The following is a 27667-nucleotide window of genomic DNA, read 5'->3' as shown; positions in this document are numbered from 1 at the left end:
TCTTTGTCTGTGATATAGGTCATCTTCTGAGAACAAAGAGGGTGTGGAAGAGAGATTTGTTAAGAATGGAGAATGTGTGATAAAATTAGTTTCAGAGAATGTGAAAGAATGATGACTTGAAGAAAGCAACAGGATTCCTAGCAGAATTAAAGCAATTTCATGTTGGTGACTGTGAATTTATATTGCAGTAAATCTGATCTGTTCTAAAAAGGACTTGGCTTCTCAGGTGTTGACAGAGAGGAACAGACAATTTATCTCATACACAGGGTGATTTTACTGAACAAGTGGGACCAGAAAATGTTCAAGATAGTTAGTGATTGGCAGAAGAGAATCAAGGTTGATAAGAAAGAAGGTGAAGAAAGAAGTATACTGATAGAATGAGGTCAAATGGGCTGCAGACATCAATGAGATCAGAGCATTTTCATGTTGGAGAGAGATAAATGAGCAATCTTGAAAGGTAAGAGTGTTTGTAGAGAGTGCTAAGTTTATATGACACTTTTTTAGATGAAATACTTAAAGATATTCAAAGACCAAGGTGTTCCCATAGCGGGGCTTGGCTGTGGCAGAATGAGGAAGTTACTGTAGATGAGGAGACAGAGAAATTGTGTAATCGGGATATAAGAGGATGGCTCATATGGACATTAATGGATCAGAATACTGTGATTCATTAGCCTGGTCAATAATGAGGATACCTGGGAGCACATAAGCCATGATGAGGGAAAATGAATGTTAGAGACATAAATAAGTGGAAGAGACTTGAAAAAGATGGTGTCTGTACTGTGGTTCTCAATCATCAGGTACAAACTAACAAGAGACACATTTGGAAATTTATATTAAAATGTTTCCTTTTTTACCCATAAGCTGCTGATCATGGAAGTCTTTCAAATTATATGTATTTATTATAACACACCAAGCTTTCCAAGTGGCTCAGACATTAAAGAATCTGCCTGCAATTCGCGAGACCCAGGTTTGATTCCTGGGTTTAGAAGATCCCCTGTAGAAGGGAATGGCTAACCATTCCAGTATTCTTGCCTGGATAATCCCATGGACAGAGGAGTCTGACAGGCTACAATCCATGGGGTCGCAAAGAGTCAGACATGACTGAGCAACTAACACCCACAAACACACACACACACACATGACTATATTAAACTATATTATGAAAGTGAAGGACTTCATGAACTATAGAGTCCATGGAATTCTCCAGGCCAGAATAGTGAAGTGGGTTGCCACGCCCTTCTCCAGGGTATCTTCCCAACCCAGGGATTGAATCCAGGTCTCCCACTTTGCAGGTGGATTCTTTACCAGCTGAGCCGCAAGGGAAGCCTAAGACCACTGAAGTGGGTAGCTTGCCCCTTCTCCAGAGGATCTTCCCCACCGAGAAATCCAACTGGGATCTCCTGCAATGAAGGCTGATTCTTTATCAACTGAGCCATCAGGGAAGCTGATATTAAGCTGATAAACTATATTGTATGCTATAATAAACACAATATAAAAATAAACTTCATTCTCTGGGTAGTGATACTTGGTATCACTACCAACTAATAAGCAAGAATTATCTATTATAATTTAACCAGTAAAGCCTAAAAATAATTTCTATTGTCATAACTACATACTTTTCCATGTATCCCATGGTACTCTTATTTCATATAATCTCTAATACAATATGTAATTGGTCCAGTTTTCTTTTCCTGTAAGGCCTCAGGCTTGATATTAAAATACTCTTATTAAGCGGTCATTAAATGTAATATTTTCCTTATACATTTTAAATTGAAAATTTGTAATTTATGAAATGGTTTTTGAAATACCAAAGGTATTTTTTATTTCCTGATTGGTATTTTGTGGGGGAGGTAAACTACAAATGAGTAGTTTCATGAAAACTTCCTTTGTAGTTTTTCACACATGCTTTGAATAACAAATGATTATGTCATTATTAGATTATTTTTCAACTGAGAATCTTCCCTCAAGGTTCTTACACCACATTATCCTCTGTATAACTTTATTTTCAGCATACAGCGATTTTATATTGTTTAGTATCTTTATATTGTTTAGGATCTTTGATTTTCCTACAAAGTTTCTTTTTAAATTTATTCTTCAAGTTGGTGAGTATCATTGTTTCTGTTTATTTCCTTCTCTCAAGAAGTTAAAATTGTATGTAATTTTTGACATTAATATCAACAATCAATTCATAATGTACTGCAGTTTAGGAAAAAATCATTTCTGTAAAATTACATTACGTGCTCATTTTGTAAACAATGGTATGAAGAATGAATGCAGCTATCTTTTGTATTTTTTGGTTCTTTGTCTTGGAATTTTCTTGTTGTTCTTTTCTCCAATTGTTTAGCCTCTTTTATTAAATAACCCATATTTTTCTCATTATTTTAAAATGTTGGATCAGTTGATGTTTTCATTATTTGGTTTCCATACATACTAACTAACTATTTTCCAGAAGGGAAAGATTTAAATTAACCATAAGTCTGTGTAAATGAATGTCTGTTTTCCTGCACATTGTCCAACTCCGTGTGGTTGAATTTGATTTCTTGATTCTGTAGGTTAACATCTATATTATTAATATGTTAGTCTGTATTTCTTTGTTTAGTGATGAAGAAAAAGTCTTTTCATGTGGTTATTATTGACAAAAGTTCTTTGCATTAGCAATAAAATGATGTTTTTATAATTCAACCTAACTCTCTTTCTTGTCTGTGTATGATTAGAAACTTATCACTATTTACTTATACTTTCTTTGAATGTTTTATTAATTTTATCATCTCATGGTTTGCATTTAACATTTTGATTTATCTGAAATTTGTTCAAGTATATATTGTGAAATTAGCAATCTATGTATTGCTTCAATTTGAACTAATATTCCATCTGATTCTATCACTTTTAGCATTTCCTGGATCATGTTTATTTAATTATCAACTCTCAAAAACAATAGTCATTTTCTTTCTTTTTTGGGACAAAGAAAAAGGGAGTTTAATTGTGCTAAACATTTAAACAACAACATTCTTACAATGCCAATATACTCTTAAATATCAATTTTTTGCTGGTGCTAAATGAATTGGTCAAAACTTTCAGAAAACAATTTGAGGAGGTGAGAAAAATTTTTAATTTGAAAATTAGTTTATCCTAGTTTTTTCAAAATTTACTGTTAGTAAATTTATAGAAGGATAAATATAGGATATGGAAAATGCTTTATGAATAAAATTGTTTGTTACTCAATACTTCTAAATAGTCAAAATTTTAAAAAACTGTTAAATAAACAAATAATAAACAAAAAAAATAGCTTGTATCATACATTCTTTTATTTTCAATGAAATAGAGAGCAATGCATGCCAAAACTCTACCTACAAGTAACCACTGAAAATACAGCCTGTTAGAAATCTATTATTTTGCTTTAATAATATATATGCCATTATACAATATAATAATATATAAAAATAATATCTGTTACATTAAACAATAGTATACTAGGGTATAAATGTACCATAGCTTTAACACCTTCCTTAATTGTGAATTCTGTTGATAACTTTTTGTTCTTTGTTTTTCCAATTTAGCTCTTAGTAAATAAAAACAAAAGATAGGTTCTGCATATTTTTGAATATTTAAAAAGTATTTTGTAAGATACATTGCTCAAGCTAGAATTGCTGGTTAAAATTCTACTTATTTTATGCTTTCATAAATATTGATATTTTGTACTCACAATCATGTGCCAATTCAACAAAGTATTAATTATTTAGTGTTCTCACAGCTGAAATGTGCTCTATTATTTTCATTTGCATTTCTTTCTTTATTAACGAGACAATAAATTTTTAGAATTTTATGCATGACCTTTTAATTTCTTTTGTCCCTTTTTGGCAATTCATTGGTATTGTTTCTTAATTTTAGATGGCTTGTTTGTTTGCCTCTGTGTGTGTGTGTGCTTGCAAATAAACATGATCTAGTTAAGTAGAAAAATGATGTTAGGCTGGCAGAGAGATACATGGTTATATGCAAATGTAGAATTTACCCAGTTCATGAAAGACATAGGTTTCTCCCCCTCTATTAGTCAAGAATCTACTGCCTAATGAATTATTTCAATGATACAGTAAACTTTATGTCAATGTGATTTGAAATAAAAATTTTAATATTAAATTTAAGTAATTAAACCTTTGTTAATATAGCTGTGTTTTAACCTTAGTTCACACATTGTCGACATTTATTCATTATATAGAGAATGTTGAGGAGGGAAAACATATCTACTTTAAACCTACTCCTTTGAAAACCTGATTCAGAGAGGAAATGTATCTTATCAATCTTATTAAAGGAGAATAAAACTATTTTTCTGAATAAAGACTGCAAAGTGAGAGGGAGATTTAGTCTCTCGCTTACTCCCTTTTTTACCCTTTTAATGTTATACCTAAAAGCTTACTTGTACTTTAGAATGAATGCATTTTTCACTGTCTGATTTGATATAATCACCGCTTGACCTTTTCCCTCACTTTTCTCTACTGCATAGATATTAAAGAGAGACACAGAAAGATACCCAGATTGAGCTGAAGCAGTCTAAGTCTAAAAAAAGAAAAAATGCTTAAGAGTATGCAAAACAAAGGTATTGTAAACAAGCAAGAGGTAATCTACACAGAACCAAAATTTTGCAAGTCTCAACAGCAAAAAATATCCAAGACAAATCAGAGTAATGTCCAGTCAAGAGAAGAGCAAGTAGACTATATGGAACTGAAGTTTCCCAGATCTTCTCACTTTAAGCACAGAAAACAGAAAAAAGGAAAAGGTACATTATTATATGTATTATATTTTGCTATTTGCTAGATCTTGATTCTTGGGTTTAGAAAATTACTTCTTTCAAAACCATTGTATAATAAAATTGCCTCATTACACTGATTACCTATCTTCAGCACTCTCCTTAGTTATTTTAGATATTACCATAAAATTTTTTGTCTCTTAAATAATCCTTCACTATGTTCATTTCCTCTAAAATAATCCTACAGAATTGTATTACTTGTAAGAATTATTGTGTAAATTCTACTGCTTATTTTTTAAATAATTTAAAAAATAATTCTTGTTATTAATCTTCAGTTCAATTCAATGTAACTCAGCCCCACAACTGTTTTTGAATTTTTACTGTGGCCCTGATCCAAACCTATGATACCCATAAAGATGAAGCTGCAATAACCACTTGGCTTCAAAAAAACTAACAGAATTTGTAAGAGGAAAGATAGATTACAGAAAAATATAATAATGATTAATTGGATATTGGCATTAAAGCTGAAAAATTAGCAGAATATGATAATAATGTTCCTAACCTAAGTGACTGAGTAGTTAATCATCTTACTCATCATTAAAAAAATAATGTTTACTCACCATTAAGAAAAATATGTTTAATCTAATAAAGGCAGATCATATATGAAATTTGAATTGTCTCTTGATCAGTTCAGAGGAAAATGTCCATAAAGAAATTGGATTTTAAAGGCTAGATGTCCCAGAAAAGGATGGAAAAGGGTAGGAAAGACTTATGTTAGTAGGTAAGATTGCAAACAGAGACGATACGGGTGAAAAGTCTATCCTAGAGAAAAAGAACATATATGACTTAAGCAGAAGAAGATTCAAGAAGGATACATATGAAATGCATGTCCAGAGAGAAGGAGAAAATAAACTATATCTAATAAATGACAAGTGGAAAATTATTTCTTTGGACTTAGAAAAGTCCAAAAATTTGGGGTTTGGCAAAGTCCAAAAAATTTGGATTTCTGTTTGAGTGCCAAGAAAAGCATATAAGCTACAACTAAGGGTTAAGAGGTTGAAAGAAATTTATTATGGGAATAAATTTAGTTCAGAAAACATTTTTACAATTTTCATTGAGAAAAAAACAACATAAGAGAAATGATGATAATAAATGAAAGACCTGTATGAATAACAAGGACTCTGATGCTGGGAGGCATTGGGGGCAAGAGGAGAAGGGGACAACAGAGGATGAGATGGCTGGATGACATCACTGACTCGATGGACGTGAGTCCCAGTGAACTCCGGGAGTTGGTAATGAACAGGGAGGCCTGGCGTGCTGCGATTCATGGGGTCGCAAAGAGTCGGATACGACTGAGCAACTGATCTGATCTGATCTGATCTGATATTAGAGTTTGAGAGGTCTGAGCCCATACATGGATGAATGTGACAAAATTTATAGAAAGAGATGATGAAGAAGCTGGCAAAAAAGAGAAAATTTCTCTTAGAAAATAAATGTTCTAAAGGAAACTGGGTGGCATGGAGTAATTAGGGCATACAATAGGTTTTAACTTGGGCCATAAAGAAATTGCTTTTCCTCTGAATTGAAAAGAAGATAATAAGGTATGAATATATGAATATCCATATAGTAAGGTAGAATATATGAATATTCATATATTCAGGAAGGCGGTCAAGGTAAGGAAATTCATGGTTTCAACTTCCTTGTAAAATAAGAAATTTCTTGGTGCTTGAGTTAGAGTCTTACTGAGGCTTGATAATTTTTTTTTTTTTTTTTGGTAGTCAAAGAGGGACTTTGGGCAGAAGTTGACCAAAATTAAGATTAGACATGCTAATATTTATCCACCACACTGTTTAATTTCTAAACTTGGAAATTTGACTCCTCACACTCTTTCATCTATGACACATTCAAGCAATCTTGAAAAGGACCATGTGTTCAAATAACTTGCTTCTCTCTTGGATTGATGTCTATCTACTTTCATGAAGATTACTGACACAGACTCTCTAAAAGTCTCTCATCTTCCACTCTACACATTTTTCAATCTTTTCTTATGTTTCAAGACAAATGGTGATATCTTTTTAAAATAGGTGTCTGCAAAGATTTCATATTGTTCTTAAAGTTAAAAACAGTTATCTCTATGCTTCCATTCTCTCTGTTGCTCCCTGAATTCCAGTCAGACTATAATTTCAGTTCCATGATACATCAAACTTCCTGTCATCTAAAATCATTTATTGATGACTCTCCTCGAGTTTGATCCCTGGGTCAGGAAGATCCTCTGAAGCAGGAAATGGCAACCCACTCCAGTATTGTTGCTTAGGAAATCCCATGGACAGAGGAGCCTGTTGGATTACAGTCCACAGAGTCACAAAAGAGTCAGACAGGACTTAGTGCCTAAACAACAACCCCAAGTGGAAGACCTCCTCCATGTCTTTCGTACTTGAAGAAATAATTAGCTCTTACTTTCCTCCAGCTTTCAGTGAAATATCTTTTTTTTTTTTTTTTTGATAAATGCATTTCCTGTTCACATGTGTCTGGATTAAAACTTGGTGAACATACTTGTATGTCTTTGTAAAATTTATGATAATTATTTCTTATCTCAACAAAGAGCAAAAATGTGTTTTGCTATTTCCCCCCTGACTGATTGATTGGCTAATGAGTGAATATTAATATTCACATAGAGTTTTGAAAATAATTTTTTTGCATGACAGCATTATTTTCTCTAGGTATATTTCATTTTTAAGTCTCCTAGCTGAGAGTATATTTTCAAATTGCTCAGACTCAATAATTTATAGATGACTAGGCGAGGAATACGCAAAGATGCTGGTGAGTCAGGTGACATACCTGGGGCCTCAAACAGGATCAGAAAGAATTGAAGTCAAGAAAAAGCTAAAAAGGAGGAAATCTGGGTATCAAAGAACTCATACAAGGATTGGAAAATGAATGACTGCCCTCTGAGAGTGAAACAAAATGGATTTAAATTTCATATTTGATGATTTGTGGGAACTGATGAAACTTCATCATTGTTTCTGTTTCCTTTAGTGTTACACCACCGAACTGAGGCCTGGCAAGTGATAACTGGGAGCCTGGGGACCTTGTGCGTGGTCTTGTTGACAACAGTGTGTGTCTTGCTTGCAAACTGTAAGTAATTAAGAAAATAATCTGTCCTTGGCACAGTCAATATATCAACAACATAATACATTTCAATGATTTGTGATCAAGACTGAATTTTTATTGTCCTAATTATTTTATCCTAAACAGAACTAAGTATTACCATGATTTTTTCCATAGTATATTCCAACAAAGAAGACCCAAACCAAAAAATATCACCTGTTCCCACTGTATCTTCTAAAAATGATGGTGAGTACTCTCTCTGTTTTGTCCACTTCTAATATTGATTATTAGGGTTAAAAGGTTTGTTTTCCTAACATCCACAAAACTTCAGTGAATCAGATAGAAAAAATCCTCTTTTATGGTATGTTCAATTTTTTATCATGGAACTATTAATATTGGGCAAGATGAGAAAGATGACACAGGAGAATGCAAGACCCAAAGTATTATGTATAATAGGTAAGTATTGTTTTTGTGATTTGATTATTTTTAGGAGAAAAATGGGATATAAATTATATTAAGGTGGGAGCAAGAGAAATGGGTGAAGAGGGCAAAAAGAAAAAGAAAACAAATGAAAAACAAAGGAGTTATGTCTCAGTAACATTTTTTTTGTTTGTTTCTAGCTTTCCCTGATGGAAATGATTCCTCTAGCATTTATGAAGTTAGAAGCATTTTGATTTTATTAAAGTACATTAATTTTATTTATACATTGATATAGCTATGATATAGAAAGCAGTTATTGTTTTGAATTCTTGTTGTTTTTTTTTTCACTTATTGCAAGTTTACTCAAAGTCCTAACAGTAAACTCAGCACTTGAAAGAAAGACAAAGAATGCGAGAGAGAGGGAGATAATGTTTCTGAGTCTATTTTTTCAGGAAGTTGGGATGGTTCCCCTCTGACTTTCTTTCAGGGAAATTTTTCCTTTTTAAAGAACAGTGTTAGATTCTCAGCACAGATGCATTTGCCAAGAAAGGTATCTCTTTTTCCATACACTAAAACCAAAAGGGTAGGGTCCCTTTGTCACTGAGGCCAAAGACATTCCTCATGAGTGTTCCTGATGAACATTTCCTATAAGCAGGGGGGATAAAGAAAGAAATAGAAGGAAAATAATAAAAATCATGCAGTAGTTTGAGGATGACATAAAAATATTTTGGTTTAGCACTCCCATTCAAAAGCAGAGACATTACTTTGCCAACAAAGGTTCGTCTAGTCAAGGCTATGGTTTTTCCTGTGGTCATGTATGGATGTGAGAGTTGCACTGTGAAGAAGGCTGAGCACCGAAGAATTGATGCTTTTGAACTGTGGTGTTGGAGAAGACTCTTGAGAGTCCCTTGGACTGTAAGGAGATTCAACCAGTCCATTCTGAAGGAGATCAGCCCTGCCATTTCTTTGGAAGAAATGATACTAAAGCTGAAACTCCAGTACTTTGGCCACCTCATGCAAAGGGTTGACTCATTGGAAAAGACTCTGATGCTGGGAGGGATTGGGGGCAAGAGGAGAAGGGGATGACAGAGGATGAGATGGCTGGATGGTATCACTGACTCGATGGATGTGAGTCTGACTGAACTCCGGGAGTTGGTGATGGACAGGGAGGCCTGGTGTGCTGTGATTCATGGGGTCGCAAAGAGTCGGACACGACTGAGCAACTGATCTGATCTGATCTGAAGAAATTAAAAAGGACTAAACAGTTATGAAAGAGGAAGTCTAAGATTAAAAAAAGATGAAAAGAACTAATTTCAAGTCTAATTAAAAATAAATTCTTTGAGTAAAAAGAGAAAATCTCAACAGATGCAATAAACAGAGAGTAGATACATCAGTTGTTAATTTTTTATTTAAATTAGTGATTGACTTGAGAAACTGTTTGTTGTCTCTCAGAAAAAAAAAAAAAATATCAGTGTCAAACATTAGCCATCCACATTGCTTGTGTTTCTGTTTTCCTTTCATTCGCCTAATTTGAAAATAAAAAGCAATCAAATAGGAAATTAAGGAAATGCAAATTATAACCCCAATGAGTTACCATTACACAACCACCAATATGGTTAGAATTTGAAAAGACTGACAGTAACAAGCTTTAGTAAGGATGTGGGACTAACTGTACTGGCACAAGCCCTTAACGAGCCTACTCTTAGACACTTAAAAAAGAGAAATGAAGGCATATGTCCACATAAGACATGTACAAGAATATCTAGAGACACTTTATTTATAATAACTAAAAATTATAAGCAATCCAAATATACACCTCCAGATGAATGGATTACAAATTGTGGGTTAGTAAATAATGGACTACTCAGTAATGAAAAGGAATGAAATCTCTATACACACAATAGATAAGATTCAAAAACATACTGAGTGGGAAAAGATGCAAAAGAATTGATCTTGAAGGATTATGTTTATATGAGCTGCTTAAAAAGGTAAAAAAAATAATTTGTGGCGATGTAAATCAGATCCAAGGTTGTTTGGGTGAAGTAGGGGTGTTGGAGCATTAGTTGGAAAGTAACATAAATTAACTTCTGTGTTAATAGAAATATTCTAAAATTTGATTGGAGAGGAAGTTACAGAAATATATTCATTTATCAAAACTTATCAACTTGGATATTTCAAAACTGCTTTTTATTATGTGTAAATGATAACTCTGTGGACTGTAGCCTGCCAGGTTCCTCTGTCCATGGGATTTCCCAGGCTCAGAAGCAACCTGGGCTTGTATCCCTTCCTCTGTTGTGTTCATCCCAGATCTAGTGCAAGGCTGTAGTGCAGAAGGCTGGGTTTGGGGGTCAGGGCATCATGGCCATAGGAAGTGCTGCTGACAGAGATGTGGACGGTCTCTGTGGCATTCTCCTCCTGAGACCAGTCTGTCCCTGACGGACCTCTAAGATGTGGTAGAGAGGGAGTGGAGCTGGGATGCTCTCCCTGGGAGAGGAACCACTGTATACTCCTGTGGGTGCTGAGAATGGCTGCTGCTGCCCCACCCAAAACACACCATAGCCCCTCCAGGCAGTTTCTGCGTGGCTACATCAAGTCCTCTCCCAATACCTGTGTGCCTGAGACTCAGCATTAAGCCACTGAGACTCCTGGGGTGCTACCCCTGTAGCCGCTATATTCGTAGCTGCCTCATCTGTCACCTTGTGTGTACGCTGACAGTGACCACTACCCACCCACCCGCATCACTCCCCAGGCCTCCCAGTCTCTCTCTGTGTAGCTAGACAGTCTTTTCCTAGGGCCTGGTTGTCCCAGATATCACACCAGGCTGTGGTGTGGAGTGAGCAGAGTTGGGGTGATCACCCTTTTGGATTAAAAAGAGTGTTGATCCAGTAGCCACAAGCCCAAAGATCTCTCCACCCTGATTGTTGGCAAACCAGCCCATGCACACCCCTCATAAGTAGAGTCTATCTAGGCTTCTCCAGTACTTCTATCTGTCCCAGCAGTTGTCTCAGCAGACGAGGGGGTTTGTCTCCCATGCACAGGACCTAGGACTGGAATTCCCAGATTGTGGCTCACCCTTCTTGCTGTTTGAGTGAAGGTCCTTCTCCTCGTATCAGATCCTTCCCAAGGGTGCAGGTCCTGAAATGATGCCTTTTTTCCCCATCCTACCGGGTTACACGTTTCTTGCTGTTTTGATTTTATAGGAGTCCTTCTACCAGTTTCCAGTTGGTTTTTCATGAGCATTGTTACACATGTAGATATTTTTTTGATGTGCCTGTGGCAAAATGAGTTCCATGTCTTCCTACTCCACCATCTTGTTCCCCCTCCCTAAGTCTACATTTTTTATGATTATAAAAAAATTATTAAAATACACAAATTACATGATTATTAAATTTTTGAACTATAAGTTTAAAAAAATTACTTACTGAATTTTATTCTGTGTATTTAAATTGCTTCCCTGGTGGATAAGTTGCTAAAGAAACTGTCTGCAATGCTGGAGACTGAGGTTCAATCCCTTGGTAGGGTAGATATCCTGGAGAAGGAAATGGCAAGGAATATTTAAATTAATAGCAAAAATTTTGACAAAAGTGAAATATCTCATTAGTTGCTTTTTGTGTTCATATGATTATATGTTGATTAGTTTTTTATTTATGACATTTACTTATTCACTTATTTATTTGACTGTGCTGGGTCTTAGTTGCAGCACATGGGATTTTCCATCGTCTTTGTGGTATGTGGGATATTTCTAGTTGCCACATGCAAACTCTTAGTTGCAACATGTGGGATCCAGTTCCCTGACCAGGGATCAAGACTGGGTCTTCTGCATAGGGGCTCAGAGTCTTAGCCACTGGACTACGATATGCATGCATAATTTTGATCAGATCAAAAAAGTTATATTTAAAATGCATTTTCCCTATAGATAAAATTTTATAACAAATTTTAAGTAGAAAAATTAAAAACATGAGCTAATTATTGTTCAGTTCAGTCGCTCAGTCGTGTCCGACTCTGCGATCCCGTGAATCACAGCACACCAGGGCTCCCTGTCCATCACCAACTCCTGGAGTTCACCCAAACCCATGTCCATCAAGTCAATGATGCCATCCAACCATCTTATCTTCTATCGTCCCCTTCTCCTGCCCTCAATCTTTCCCAGCATCAGGGTCTTTTCCAATGAGTCAGCTCTTCACATCAAAGTACTGGAGTTTAAGCTTCAACATCAGTCCTTCCAATGAATACCCAGGACTGATCTCCTTTAGGATGGACTGGTTGGATCTCCTTGTAGTCCAAGGGACTCTCAAGAGTCTCCAACACCATAGTTCAAAAGCATCAATTTTTCAGTGCTCAGCTTTCTTTATAGTTCAACTCTCACATCCATACATGACCACTGGAAAGACCATAGCCTTGACTAGATGAACCTTTGTTGGCAAAGTAATGTCTCTGCTTTTTAATGTGCTGTCTAGGTTGGTCACAACTTTCCTTCCAAGGAGTAAGTGTCTTTTAATTTCATGGTTGCAATCACCATCTGCAGTGACTTTGGAGCCCAGAAAAATAAAGTCTGACACTGTTTCCACTGTTTCCCCATCTATTTGCCACCAAGTGATGGAACCAGGTGCCATGATCTTAGTTTTCTGAATGTTGAGCTTTAAGCCAACTTTTTCACTCTCCACTTTCACTTTCATCAAGAGGCTCTTTGGTTCTTCTTCATTTTCTGCCATAAGGGTGGTGTCATCTGCATATCTGAGGTTATTGATATTTCTCCCAGCAATCTTGATTCCAGCTTGTGCTTCTTCCAGCCCAGGGTTTCTCATGATGTACTCTGCATAGAAGTTAAATAAGCAGGGTGACAATATATAGCCTTGACTTACTCTTTTCCCTATTTGGAACCAGTCTGTTTTTCCATGTCTAGTTCTAACTGTTGATTCCTGACCTGCATACAGGTTTCTCAAGAGACAGGTCAGGTGGTCTGGTATGCCCATCTCTTTCAGAATTTTCCACAGTTTATTGTGATCCACACAGTCAAAGGCTTTGGCACATTCAATAAAGCAGAAATAGATGTTTTTTCTGGAACTCTCTTGCTTTTTTGATGATCCATCGAATTTGATCAATTCAAATTTGGCAATTTGATCTCTGGTTCCTCTCCCTTTTCTAAAACCACCTTGAACATCTGGAAGTTCATGGTTCACATATTGCTGAAGTTAGCTATGGTTTTCTTTAAAATTTGCCCAGAATTGTTACCAAAAAATGCTTGTTTTGCTTTCTACCTAATATCCATCTGTATAACAAACAGGAAGATAAGGGAATTGTGTTAGTAGTAGTGACTTATTGTACAGAGTACACATTAAATATATTTTTACTTTCTAGAATGTTCCTGTGACCATTGTTCAACTCACTGGATTGGATTTGGAAGTAGTTATTATCATCTTTCGAGTAAAACCAAAACCTGGATGGAGAGCCATGCTGCCTGTGAAGAGCTAAATACCCACCTTCTAAAGATCGATATCAAGGGAGAGCTGGTAGGGGAAACACTTCATTTGTTTGTTTTTGTTGTTGTTATACTGTGACTGTATTTGGTTTGAAAACATTAGTGATTGATGCTATAATTTGGCAAAACTGAAGTTCTCAAAAGTCTATGATATTTTGTTTCTTTGACTCAGTTTTATTAGGGAGAAATTAGAGAAACTCCACTTTTTGAACATTCAATGCTAGGGAAAAAGCACATTAATAAATGAGATATCTTGAGAAAAAATCTTATTAATACTAAGTGGATGTGTGCAAGCCCTTGGGAGAAATTTAATCAATAATCTTTGAGTCAGAAAGGAGTGAATTATAATATGTACACATTTATGATTTATGATTTTTTCCAAATAGGAAATTTTATCAATGCTTGAAGTAAAAGGATGGATAGGTCTCAAAATCAATGAAACCAGTGAATCCTGGTTATGGGAAGATGGCAGCACAGTAATTGAAAACCTGTATGTACAGTGTTTTGATAACTGAACTTTTCTGAGATTATATGTGGTTTTGTGTGTATGTGTGTTATGTGTGTAGGGAACAGAAAGAGCAACCAAGATAAAGGAAATCATTATGTTTTTTGAGGATCAGTCTGTGGGATTTAATTGGGGAAAATAATTCTTTCTAAATAATCTCAGCTTTAGAACCTTTACATTGTTAACTTTACTGGACTCTTAGGAGAAATTTGGGCATAGTTTTAGGCAAGTTTATAAATCTATACATTTCTATCATAGTTTTATCATTCGTGATTTGCTTTTGTTGTTGTCCAGTCACTGTCATTTCTGATTCTGTGACCCCATGGACTGTCTTCCCTATCCTTCATTAACTCCCTGGGTTTGCTCAAAGTCATGTCCATTGGGTCAGGGCTGCCATCCAACCATCTCATCCTCTATCACCCTCTTCTCCTCTTGCCCTTAATCTCTCCCCACGTCAGGGTCTTTTCCGTTGAGTCAGCTCTTCACATCAGGTGGCCAAAGTATTGGAGCTTCAGCTTCAGCATCAGTTCTTCCAATGAATATTCAGGATTGATTTCCTTTGACTTATAAATTGTCATTTGGCTTATAATTCTATTTAAACAAACAGGATTAGATACTGTTTAGTATTAACTGCTAAATTTAAAGACTGTCAATCTTCAGGGGTTTGTTCTTATTTTATTTGTTTAGTTTGTTCTTTTATTCTTTCTCATTTTGTTTGTTAATTTTAAGCTTGAGATAAAATTGGCATTTGAAGATTTTATTGCTTTAATTTTTTTACAGATTTGACTTCCTGAAAATGGAGAAAGATGGTTGTGCATATATTGAAGGAAATTATGTTTATACTGCTAACTGTTCATCTAGGAAAAGTTACGTGTGTGAGTTTACTGTATAGCAGCTCAAGTTTGCTAATACAAGTTGTTGCTGCTGCTGCTAAGTCACTTCAGTCGTGTCTGACTCTGTGCGACCCCATAGACGGCAGCCCACCAGGCTCCGGCATCCCCGGGATCCTCCAGGCAAGAACACTGGAGTGGGTTGCCATTTCCTTCTCCAATACAAGTTGTTAGTGAATCCTAATTAATTAAAGAGCATAAAATATGTTGCTGCTTTTATAAAATTTTATTAGTTATTAGTTAAACCTTTTTTTACTGCATGCAGAATACTTCAGTTACATTTCCAAATTTTAAATGTACTCAAAGTGAGGAAAATTTACCACCCATAAATTCCTTGGGAGTGAGTAGTCTCCTTATGAGAGCTCATATTAGTAATTATTTATGTAATAAAGTTAGCAAACATCCTTTATGAACTAAAAAAATTGTAAAAATTAGGGATATAAAACTAAAAAAGACTTCTACTTATATCAGTTAGGGTTCTGGCATGAAATAGACATTTAAGATTGTTGTAGAGGTTTACAGTGGTAAACCACATTAGTAAGGTTTAATGGAAAAACAAGAAATAGCAAGATTTATAAACCTTTGTCTGTCCAGTCTTGGAGGCAAACCAGTATGCTTATGTTCATGCATACTCCTTAAGAACAAAGGCCAGGCTTCCCACAGCCCTTCCATCTGTTTTAGTAGTCTTACAATCAGTCACAGGTACTTGTCTCCCCCACATAGGACTCCAGACTGTGACACTCAATCCATGGCTTGACCCATTCAATCCCAAGAGTGGGTCTCCATCAGTATAATCTCTCTTTCCTCTGAGTTCCCTCCAAGGGGCACCAGTCCTGACCCAATCACTTCTCTTCCCTTTCTACTTGATTATCTGTGTATCTTTCTTACAGTTTCAGTTAAACAGGAGTCCTTTTGCCAGTTTCCAGTTAGGTTTCAGTGAGAATTGTTCCACATGTGGAAGTATTTGTGAAGGAGTAGGTGAGTTTTATGTCCTTTTACTCCATCATATTGATCTGAACTTCCTTTATTCAATTTGCATATAGCATTCCTATCTTTTGACCTGCAAAGTTTCTGTTGAAAAGCCAAATGATAGTCTTGTGGGAGTTCCTTTGTACATTGTACTTTGCTGTGCTGTGCTTAGTCAGTCAGTATTGTCTGACTCTGCGATCCCATGGACTGTAGCCTGCCAGGCTCCTCTGTCCATAGGGATTCTCCAGACCAGAATACTGGAGTGGGTGACCTTTCCCTTCTCCAGGGGATCTTCCAAACCCAGGGACTGAACCCAGGTCTCCTGCATTGTGGGCAGATTCTTTACCAGCTGAGCTACCAGGGAAGCCTCTCCCTTGTACAATACCCGTGGCTTTTCTGTTGATGATTTTATTAATAATGTTCTCTTTTTATTTTTAATTATTGCCACTATATTTATAATGTGTTTCTTTGAGGACCCCTTTGGGTTCATATGTTTTTGTACCGTCTGTCCTCCCAGACAGGGATATTTGTTTCTTGGGTTAAGGAAGTTTTCTGCTCCTATTTCTTCATATGAGTTTTCTGCTCCATCTCTTACTGGTGATCTGTATGATGCAATTGTTTGTGCACTTGATATTGCATAATGTGTGTCTTAAACTGTCCTCGATTTTTAAAAGTCTTCTCTTTTTTTCCTTGTCTGTTCAACTTAAATGCTTTTCTCTACTCTCTCTTCCAGACTACTGAACTGTTCATCTGCGGCATCTAATCTGTTGTTGATACCTTCATGTGTATTTTAAAATTTTAGCTATTGAATTCTATAGCTCTGTGTGTTTCTTCTGTTATTTTCTAACTTTTTGTTAAAACTACTGTGTAATCCTTTCTTCTCTTGAGTTCATTGAGTATATCCATAATCATTTTCTTGAACTCTGCCAGGTAGATTGGTCATATCCACTTTACTTCTTTTTCTATGATTTTACCTTGCTCTTTTTGTCTCTGTCATTTTCTCTAATTCTCTGTGTTTATTTCTCTGTATTAGGTAGCTTGGTCATGTTTCTTGTTCTTGGAGAAGTGGTCTTATGTAAGAGATGTCCTATGGGGCCAGCAGCAGACTCTTCTGGTCACCAGAGCCATATGCTCTAGGAGTGACTCTGTGGACAGCGTAGGATGACTACTATGGGGACACTGATAGGTGGGGCTGTCCTCATATTGTTGGTTACATTTGCAGCAAACATTTTTACATGTTGTCACTTTTTTCCCCCACTTTTTAAGTAATATCTTTTTGATAGACACAAAGACTTTATTCCACAGTTTTACTGAGATATAATCAACATGCAACATTGTATAAGTCCAGCATGTTGATTTGACACATTTCTATTGCAAAATGACTGTCATCATTGCATTACCTAGCATGTCTGTCCTATCAGAGACATACATTTCTTTTTTGTGATGAAAACTTTCAAGATCTAATTTATTAGCAACTTCCAGGTATATACTACAATATTATTATCTTATTCATCATCAGATCAGATCAGTCGCTCAGTCGTGTCCAATTCTTTGTGACCCCATGAATCACAGCACGTCAGGCCTCCCTGTCCATCACCAACTCCCAGAGTTCACTGAGACTCACATCCATCGAGTCAGTGATGCCATCCAGCCATCTCATCCTCTGTCGTCCCCTTCTCCTCTTGCCCCCAATCCCTCCCAGAATCAGAGTCTTTTCCAATGAGTCAACTCTTCGCATGAGGTGGCCAAAGTACTGGAGTTTCAGCTTTAGCATCATTCCTTCCAAAGAAATCCCAGGGCTGATGTCCTTCAGAATGGACTGGTTGGATCTCCTTTCAGTCCAAGGGACTCTCAAGAGTCTTCTCTAACACTACAGTTCAAAGGCATCAATTATTCATCATACTATACACTAGATCCCTAGAACCTGTTAATCTTATAACTGGAAATTTATGTCCTTTGATTAGTATTTCCACAGTCCACTCCCAGTTCCTAGTGACAATCACTTCTCTCTCTGTTCTCTGAATTTGGCTTTTTCAGATTCCATATGTATGTGATATCATGTAATATTTATTTGTCTCTGTCTGACTTATTTCATTATCAAGTATCTAAATTAAGGTCACTTTTATAATATGTAGCTTTGTGTTTACCACGCCGAATTCTCTCTTACCATTCTTCAGTTTTAGGAATAAAATATCTATTCTAGGCTCTTTGCCCTACTATAAATTTTTAGAAATAATTTATTAAGGTCTAGAATAAACAATGATAGGGTGTTTGTTTTAGTTACACTAAGTATTTAGATTACTTTGGGCAGAATTTGCATATTTATAATGTAAGTAAATATTTCAATGAATTGGCAAGAGATATCACTAGTAATTTACATCTTCTTTAATAATTTTCAGTAAACTTCATAATTTTCTACATAGAAATAGTGAATATCTTCTGGTATTTACTCCAGATACTTCTAGGTATTTAAATTTTTTCCTAATGTAAATGGAATCATCTATTATATTAAACAAATTCATAGTGTAAATAAAACATGCAGAAAACTGCACAGACTATTAATGTAGAGCTTGTTTAATTTTCACAAAATAAATATACTTGTTGTATATTTATATGTTGAGATCCTAACATATAAATATATGTTAAGATCTAATCCCCCAGGACCTGAAAATATGAACTTATTTGAAATGGGTCTTGGGTCTTGGTGGATATGATCAAGTTAAAGCTACTTCTCTCTTTAGAGAGAAGCCTAATCGAATATGCTCATTTGTAGGACCTGCTGACACCTTTATTTTGAACTTCTATCTTCATAGAGCTGTGGGAAAAAAAAATTCTGTTCTTTTAAGACACTCAAGTTGTGCTACTTTGTTACAGAAGGCCTAGGAAACAAATACAACACCCAAGTAACCAGGACCAGATAATTAACAAGGCTTTGACCAGAAACATATTGATATATCTTTTGTTACTGAAACTTTAGTGACTGAGGATGTTTCAATATTCACTTATGTAACAAATCACCAACCACAGGCATTAATGTCTGCAAAAATCCCCTGGTCAATAATGTGTTAAACAATATTACAAGCACTTGAGAAATGCCTCTAGGACATTGTCTCTAGGAATGACTTCTCACCATGGTAACTATTATTCATTCCCATTATTATACCTTCTAGGAATAAATCCTCTCTAAAATAAATTCTGTCCTAATTTATAACAGCAGAGATTAGAGTTACTGTATAAATAAATAGAATTTTATAGAATAAACTATTTTGTATCTTATTTTTTGCTCAAAATTATGTTCATGTTATTAACCCACAATGACATGAACAGATAGTTTAAATAAAAGAAATACCAAAAAGAGATGCTTGGTGTCACAAATAATAGGAAATTGTACATTTAAATAACTCAAGACAACTCTTTCCATTGGTAAAGGCTTTATTGGCAAAATCAAACAGATTCATAACACACTTTGTTGGTAAAGATGTAGGGAAGCAAGCACTTTTGAATGATGCTATTTGGGGATAGTAAGTGCACAAGCTCTATTAAACACTAAATTTCTATCAAAATTTAATTTACATATTTTTTGACACAGAAATAGCACTGCAAGAGATTTATATTATAGATATGCTCTATGGCAAATGATACAGTATATCATGCTATTTATTGGAGAATTTTTCTATAATTACCAAATTCTGGGGCAAAACTGAATATCCATTGAAATAAGCAGTTAAATTTTTAAAAAGTAATTTATTTTAAATGAAACAAAGATAAATGTTTTTAATGATAAAAGGTACAATTCACAAAGAAGATAGACATCATAAACCATTAGCTACCTTAACAGCAAAGAAACAAAAATGCATAAAGCAAAAATCAGAAGGAATAAAAGGGAAAAGAAAAAAATATATAATCACAATGAGACAGGTTAACACTTCTCTGAGAATATTTTATCAAGTAAGCAGTTAAATTTTATCGTAATACTTGCAATTGTTTACAAAAAGTGAGATAGCTCTTCATATGCTGACATGGAAAAATCTGCAGAAGGTTATTTAAATAAAAAAATAAAGAAGCAGGACTATTGTTTATAATTCAGTTCAGTTTAGTCGCTCAGTCATGTCTGACTCTGTGACCCCATGAACTGCAGCCTGCCAGGCCTCCCTGTCCATCACCAACTCCCGGAGTCCACCCAAACCCATGTCCATCGAGTATGTGATGCCATCCAACCATCTCACCCTCCATCATCCCCATCTCTTCCTGCCCTCAATCTTTCCCAGCATCAGGGTCTTTTCCAATGAGTCAGCTCTTCGCATCACGTGGCCAAAGTGCTGGAGTTTCAGCTTCAACATCAGTCCTTCCAATGAACACCCAGGACTGATCTCCTTTAGGATGGACTGGTTGGATCTCCTTGCAGTCCAAGGGACTCTCAAGAGTCTTCTCCAACACCACAGTTCAAAAGCATCAATTCTTTGGCATTCAGCTTTCTTTATAGTCCAACTCTAACATCCATACATGATCACTAGAAAAACCATAGCCTTAACTAGACAGACCTCTGTTGACAAAGTAATGTCTCTGCTTTTGATTGTGCTGTCTAGGTTGGTCATAACTTCCCTTCCAAGGAGTAAACGTCTTTTAATTTCATGGCTGCAATCACCATTTACAGTGATTTTTGAGCCCAGAAAAATAAAGTCAGCCATCGTTTCCCCATCTATTTGCCATGAAGTGATTGGACCAGATGCCATGATCTTAGTTATCTGAATGTTGACTTTTAAGCAAACCTCTTTCACTTTCATCAAGAGGCTCTTTAGTTTTTATTCACTATCTGCCATAAAGGTGGTGTCATCTGCATATCTGAGGTTATTGATATTTCTCCCAGCAATCTTGATTCCAGCTTGTGCTTCTTCCAGCCCAGTGTTTCTCATGATGTACTCTGCATATAAGTTAAATAAGCCAGGTGACAATATACAGCCTTGAAGTATTCCTTTTCCTATTTGAAACCAGTCTGTTGTTCCATGATTACATAACATTTGATTTAGCATATAGCATGTATATAATTTTATGTTCCTAGAATATCTCTGGAATAACATCTAGGCAAATATAATTTTTGCTCTGAGAAGGAAATGAGGAAAAATAAAAGACTTTGTTCATTATTTCACACCTTTCATATTTTGAACATTATGAAAGTATCAATTTTTAACCTTTTAAAATACATTTAATAATGACTTACATAGATAACTTTAAAATATCTACTCCATTAAATGAAATTGTTTGATGTTTTATTATTTACTGGTCCTCAAAATTTTTAAAATCTAAATTTATTTTTTGGACTTTTGACTTTATTACATTTAAAACTTATTGTTTTATCCTTCAGGAATATTTGAGAGATCATAATCCTTCATAAATCATGCATAGTTGAGTAATTTGAATGAACATCCTAAGTTTTTTTTCATAGTATCTATTAAAGAATTAAAATATTGACTTTGAACACAATAATTCTTTTAGTTACCAGGGCAAATAAACTTCTTTTCACAAATGTAATGAAGCTGTTTAATACAAACATCAAAAATGATACTCACTGAATTCCACTCACTTCAGTATCCACATTTCCCATCAGGTGAATTCTGCGGAAATTCCTACAACAGAAAATATATTTATTTTAGACAGTCATTCTTCAGGAAAAATTTGATTATGACAAATTTAAAACATATGTGTGTAATTATTTCAGTGTTCAGATGCAAATCTTGTGACAGATATATAGCTATAAAATTGTAAAGTGTAACTTTATATATAAAACTAATAGAAGTATTGCCAATTATAACTAGACATAAAAATACTTCTAGTTTCCTATGGCTCAGAATAATGTGCTGAAAGCAATTATCTACTATACTAGCCTCACTTTGAGTGCGGAAAGTGCTAATATGCATTAAAAATGAATGTATATTTTTAATTTTTTTAGTCTGGTCATTTTTAAAGTCTTAAATGGATTTGTTACAATATTTATTTTTTTTTAATGTTTTGGTTTTTTGGCCATGAGGCCTGTGGGATCTTAGTTCCCCAACCAGGAATTGAGCTGGAAGGCAAAGTCTTGACCACTGCACTGCCAGGGAAGTCTCAAGAGTGTATGTTTGGAAAGCAAGATAGCTGAGTTGGAGATCCTGAGCTCATTTCCTTCCACAGACAAACTAAAACTACAACCGTATGTAGAACAATGATCTCTGAGAATGACTTAAAGACCAACAGAGCAGATTTTCTATAACTAAGGTTGTAAAGACACTGCATAGGGGCTTCCCTGGTGGTTCAGTGGTAATGAATCTGCCTGCCAATGTAGGAGACACGGGTTCAATCTCTTATACAAGAAGATCACACATGCCATGGAGTAACTAAGCCTGTTCACCACAACTGTTGAGCCTGTGCTCCAGAGCCCATGCTTTGCAACAAGAGAAGCCACCGGAATGAGAAGCCTGTGCATCACAGCTAGAGAGTAGCCCCCACTCGCCACAACTAGAGAAAAGCCTCATGCAGCAATGAAGACCCAGCACAGCCAAAAATAAATTAAAATTTAAAACAGACAATGCCTAGGTATAGTGATTCAGAGCCTGCATTCCCAGTGCCATGAGATGTGAGTGCAACTGCAGAGTTCACCCCTGAAAAGCAAAGGTTCTGGCTCTTCACTGGGGTCCCCAGACCAGGGGACCTGCACTAGGAAGATGAGTCCCCATAATGTCTGGTTTTGAAAACTAGCGGGGCTTTTACATCCCAGGGAGCCAGAGGTCAGTATGAGACTCTAGTTTTGAAGGACTCACACACAAACTAACTTGCTCTGATCCCAGAACAGCAGCAGAAGCTTGAAAAGTATCAGAGTCATACAAGAAAAAAATTAATTGAGTAATTTTAGGGTCCGTGCTAAAGGGGCAGGGATATGGTAGAACTTTCTATGGGGATGGATACACTGGTGGGGGATACTTTTTTTTTTTAGCTCTTCACCCACCTAGCTAACCCAGCACTGGTTGGCACCATTCCTGTTGCTCCTTCCCAGGTGGTTCAATGATAAAGAATCTGCCTGCCAAGTGAGAGAAGCAAGAGACATGGGCTTAATATCTGAGTCGGGAAGATTCCCTGGGGTGGGAAATGGCTACTGGCTCCAATATTCTTGCCTGGAGAGTGCCATGACAGAGAAGTCTGGCAGACTACAGTCCAGAGGGTTGCAAAGAGTCGGATATGACTGAGTGACTTATCACAAGCACAGAGAGTTAAGCACAACGAGGAGACAAATAGACATAGTCACTATGTTGTACACCTGAAACTTGTTGTATGTTAACTATATGTCAATAAAAATTTTACATAAATAACTAAAATGAAAGTACACCTTTTTCCTACTGACCTTAAGGACTTTGAGGCTTCCCTAGTACCTGAGATTCTTTCCCTGGTAAAGAATCTGCCTGCAATGCAGGAGACTTGTGTTCCATCCCTGGGTCAAGAAGATCCCCTGGAGAAGGGAATGGCTACCTCCTTCAGTATTCTTGCTTGGAGAATCCCAAAGACAGAGGAGCCTGGTGGGCTACAGTCCATGGGAGTCACAAAGAGTCAGACACGACTGAGCAACTAACACTTTTATAAAGACTTTCATACCAAAGAAAGTATTAAAATTCTGTGAAATTGAGCAATGAGATTAAGGAACATAGATTTTACATTTTAGAGGGAGGAGGCAGCAATATGTAGGAGAAAATGTTGCTTAATTTTAATTTTCTCTAAATGTTCCCGAATCTAACCAATAGTGAGTAATACTTTTAAATCACAAAATTATCTGTGTGAAGTCACCAAACTTTCAAATTCTGCTAATGACCTCAGTAGCACTTCTATTTAAGGTATCCCACGATCCTACCTGCTTCATTGTTTTCCTTATGTCTCTTTTACGACCCTTCTTAGTAGTCTCTCCACATCATCCTCTTCTCCCCATTATCTTAAACATTTGTGTCTGCAAAAGTGCAAGCTTAGATTTCCTGAAGTTCACTCCCAGCTTCATAGTATTGACAATGTCTCTGCAATGATTCATGCTGCACTTGCATTCCCAGCACAGACCTCTCATTTGAACTTGATGACCATGTACAAAAACCATCATGTGATATCTTGTGGATAGATAAATGTTTAATATGTTTATCTGACATATCTAAAATTGAATTCCAAATATGTCCCATCAGAGTTAATGGCAAATATTCTTACAATTACTGACATAAAAATCTTGGAGGCATCCCTGACATCTCTGACTCACTCATCTTAAAATATGTTTGGAATCTGTCAGCAGACCAACTCAACCAATGTTTATCAGTTCAATTCAGTTCACTTCAGTCCCTCAGTTGTGCCTGACTCTTTGCAACCCCATAGACTGCAGCACACCAGGCCTCCCTGTCCATCACCGACTCCCAAAGTTTATGCTAACTCATGTGCATCCAACTATCTCATCCTCTGTCATCCCCTTCTCCTTAATGTTCATCATTGTTCATCAAGCCACTATCATCTCTCACCTAGATGACCGTACTAAGTACTTCATGTCCCAATTCTTACTCCCTATACCCCTAAACATACCCTAAACAGCCTAGAAGGCAAAGTCAAGTGGGCCTTAGGAAGCATCACTACAAAGCTAGTGGAGGTGATGGAATTCTAGTTGAGCTATTTCAAATCCTAAAAGATGGTGCTGTGAAAGTGCTCAACTCAATATGCCAGCAAATTTGGAAAACTCAGCAGTGACCACAGGACTGGAAAAGGACAGTTTTCATTTCAATTCCAAAGAAAAGCAATGCCAAAAAATGTTCAGACTACCACACAATTGCACACTAGGAAAGTAATGCTCAAAATTCTCCATGCTAGTCTTCAACAGTACGTGAACCATGAAATTCCAGATATTCAAGCTGGATTTACAAAAGGCAGAGGAACCAGAGATCAAATTGCCAACATCCGTTGGATCATCGAAAAAGCAAGAGAGTTCCAGAAAAACATCTATTTCTGCTTTATCGATTATGCCAAAGCCTTTGACTGTGTGGATCACAATAAACTGTGGAAAATTCTGAAAGAGATGGGAATACCAAATCACTTGACCTGTCTCCTGAAAAATCTCTATGTAGGTTAGGAAGAAAAGGTTAGAACTGGACATGGAACGACAGACTGGTTCCAAATAGGGAAAGGAGTACATCAAGGCTGTATATTGTCACCCTGCTTATTTAACTTATACAGAGTACGTCATGCAAAATGCCAGGCTGGATGAAGCACAAGCTGGAATCAAGATTGCCAAGAGAAATATCAATAACATCAGATATGCATATGATACCACCCTTGTGGCAGAAAGTGAAGAAGGACTAAAGAGCCTGTTGATGAAAGTGAAAGAGGAGAGTGAAAAATTTGGCTTAAAACTCAACATTCAGAAAACTAAGAACATGGCATCCAGTCCCATCACTTCATGGCAAATAGATGGGGAAACAGTGGTACCATGACAGACTTTATTTTCTTGGGCTTCAAAATCACTGCAGATGGTGACTGCAGCCATGAAATTAAAAGATGTTTGCTCCTTAGAAGAAAAGCTATGACCAACCTAGACAGCAGATTAAAAATAAGACATATCACTTTGCCAACAAATGTCCATCTAGTCAGAGCTATGGTTTTCCAGTAGTCATGTATATGAGAGTTGGACTATAAAGAGAGCTGAGCATTGAAGAATTGATGCTTTTGAACTGTGGTGTTGGAGAAGACTCTTGAGAGTCCCTTGAACTGCAAGGAAATCCAACCAGTCCATCCTAAAGAAAATCAGAGATCCAATCAGAGATCCCACCAGTCTATCATAAAGGAAATCAGTCATGAATATTCATTGAAAGGACTGATGCTGAAGCTGAAGCTCCAACTCTTTGGCTACCTGATGCGAAGAACTGACTCACTGGAAAAGTCCCTGATGCTGGGAAAGGCTGAAGGCAGGAGGAGAAATGGACAACAGGGGATGAGATGTTGAATGGATCACCGACTGTATGGACATGAGTTTCAGCAGGCTCCAGGAGTTGGTGAAGGACAGGAAACCCCGGTGGGCTGCGGTCCATGGGGTCGCAAAGAGTCTGATATGACTGAGCAACTGAACTGAATTAATACCCCTAAACACACACACCCACAGTCTAATCTCAAAGAGTGAGTCTCTAAAACTAAAAATCTGCCCTCATCACTCCTCTGCTCAAAACCCTCCAGTAGTTATCCTCCTAAAAACAAATCAAAGTTCTTGCAATAACGTCTGATCTCTTACATGTTGCTGTTGTTGTTCAGTTAAGTTGTGTCCAACTCTTTGCAACGCCATGGACCATAGCCTGCCAGCTCCTCTGTCATGGGATTTTCCAGGCAAGAATACTGGAGTAAATTGCCATTCCCTTCAGAGGAGCTTCCTCATCCAGGGATTGAACCCTCATCTCCTGGGTGGCAGGCAGATTCTTTACTGCTGAGCCACCAGGGAAGCCCATGTTCTCTGTCATCCTTATTTCTCTGCTCTCTGACCTACTTTTCTTCTTCTTTCCCCACTTTGCTCCAGTCTTATAGGTCTCTAGCTTTTTCCTCATGCAGGTGATATACATTCCAACCTCTGAGTTTTTACACCTACTTTTTTTTTTCTGGATAATATCTTTCAATTCCTTTTTAAAATTAATTAATTTATTTTAATTGGAGGCTAATTACTCCACACTATTTTAGTGGTTTTTGCCATACATTGACATGAATCAACCATGGGTATACATGTGTCTCCCATCCTGAACCACCCTCCCACCTCCTTCCCCATCCCATCCCTCAGGGTTGTCCCAGTGCACCGGTTTTGAGTGCCCTGTTTCATGCATCGAACTTGGACTGGTGATCTATTTCACATATAGTAATATACATGTTTCAATGCTATTCTCTCAAATCATCCCAGTCTCGCCTTCTCCCACAAAGCCCAAAAGTCAGATCTTTATATCTGTCTCTTTTGCTGTCATCCATATAGGGTTGTCATTACCATCTTTCTAAATTTCATATATATGCATTAATATACTGTATTGGTGTTTTTCTTTCTGACTTACTTCACTCTGTATAATAGGCTCCAGTTTCATCCACCTCGTTAGAACTGATTCAAATGCATTCTTTTTAATAGCTGAGTAATATTCCATTGTATGTATATACCACAGCTTTCTTATCCATTCATCTGCCAATGGACTTCTAGGTTGCTTCCATGTCCTAGCTATTGTAAACAGTGCTGCAATGAATGTTGGGGTTCAAGTGTCTTTTCAATTCTGGTTTCCTCAGTGTGTATGCCCAGCAGTGGGATTGCTGGGCTATACACTGACTTTTTTACTGTGTGGAAGCTATCCCACCAGGCAACCCATATAGCTTGCTCATTCAAGATACTGTATGGACATAATTTCTCAAGAAGGCTGTCCCTGGCAACTCTATTTAATACAATGAAGTATCTTTCTTTTGCATCCATATATAAGAAAGTACTTTGTGATATAGTGGAATATATGGACTCATATCACATCATAGCATTTATCATTCTCTGATATGTTATGCAATTT

General features: G+C 36.5%; 1 protein-coding gene and 1 long non-coding RNA gene across 3 annotated transcripts; one reads left to right on the top strand and one right to left on the bottom strand.

Moving 5' to 3' along the window:
* Positions 1–155: 155 nt before the first annotated feature.
* LOC138987962 (killer cell lectin-like receptor subfamily I member 1) lies at positions 156–24000 on the top strand. 2 transcript variants are annotated; one of them, XM_070371091.1, is made up of 7 exons: positions 156–457; positions 4499–4771; positions 7778–7876; positions 8027–8095; positions 13628–13779; positions 14135–14238; positions 15034–24000. In XM_070371091.1, exons 2-7 carry the CDS (start codon positions 4567–4569, stop codon positions 15143–15145), a joined length of 741 nt encoding a protein of 246 aa, XP_070227192.1. In that variant the 5' UTR covers positions 156–457; positions 4499–4566; the 3' UTR covers positions 15146–24000. The 2 variants fall into 2 exon arrangements, with proteins under 2 accessions (XP_070227192.1, XP_070227191.1); XM_070371090.1 differs by lacking the exon at positions 156–457 and adding an exon at positions 1779–2102.
* LOC138987963 (uncharacterized) lies at positions 20910–27667 on the bottom strand. Its single transcript, XR_011464269.1, has 3 exons — positions 23986–27667; positions 21680–21736; positions 20910–21033 (listed from the first exon to the last, which is right to left on the bottom strand). It is a non-coding gene; the product is annotated as an uncharacterized lncRNA (long non-coding RNA).

This window comes from Bos mutus, chromosome 5 (genome assembly GCF_027580195.1).
Source record: "Bos mutus isolate GX-2022 chromosome 5, NWIPB_WYAK_1.1, whole genome shotgun sequence".
NCBI classification, from domain to species: Eukaryota; Metazoa; Chordata; class Mammalia; order Artiodactyla; family Bovidae; genus Bos; species Bos mutus.
The sequence above is the reverse complement of the archived record's forward strand: the minus strand, read 5'-3'. Positions and strand labels throughout refer to the sequence as shown.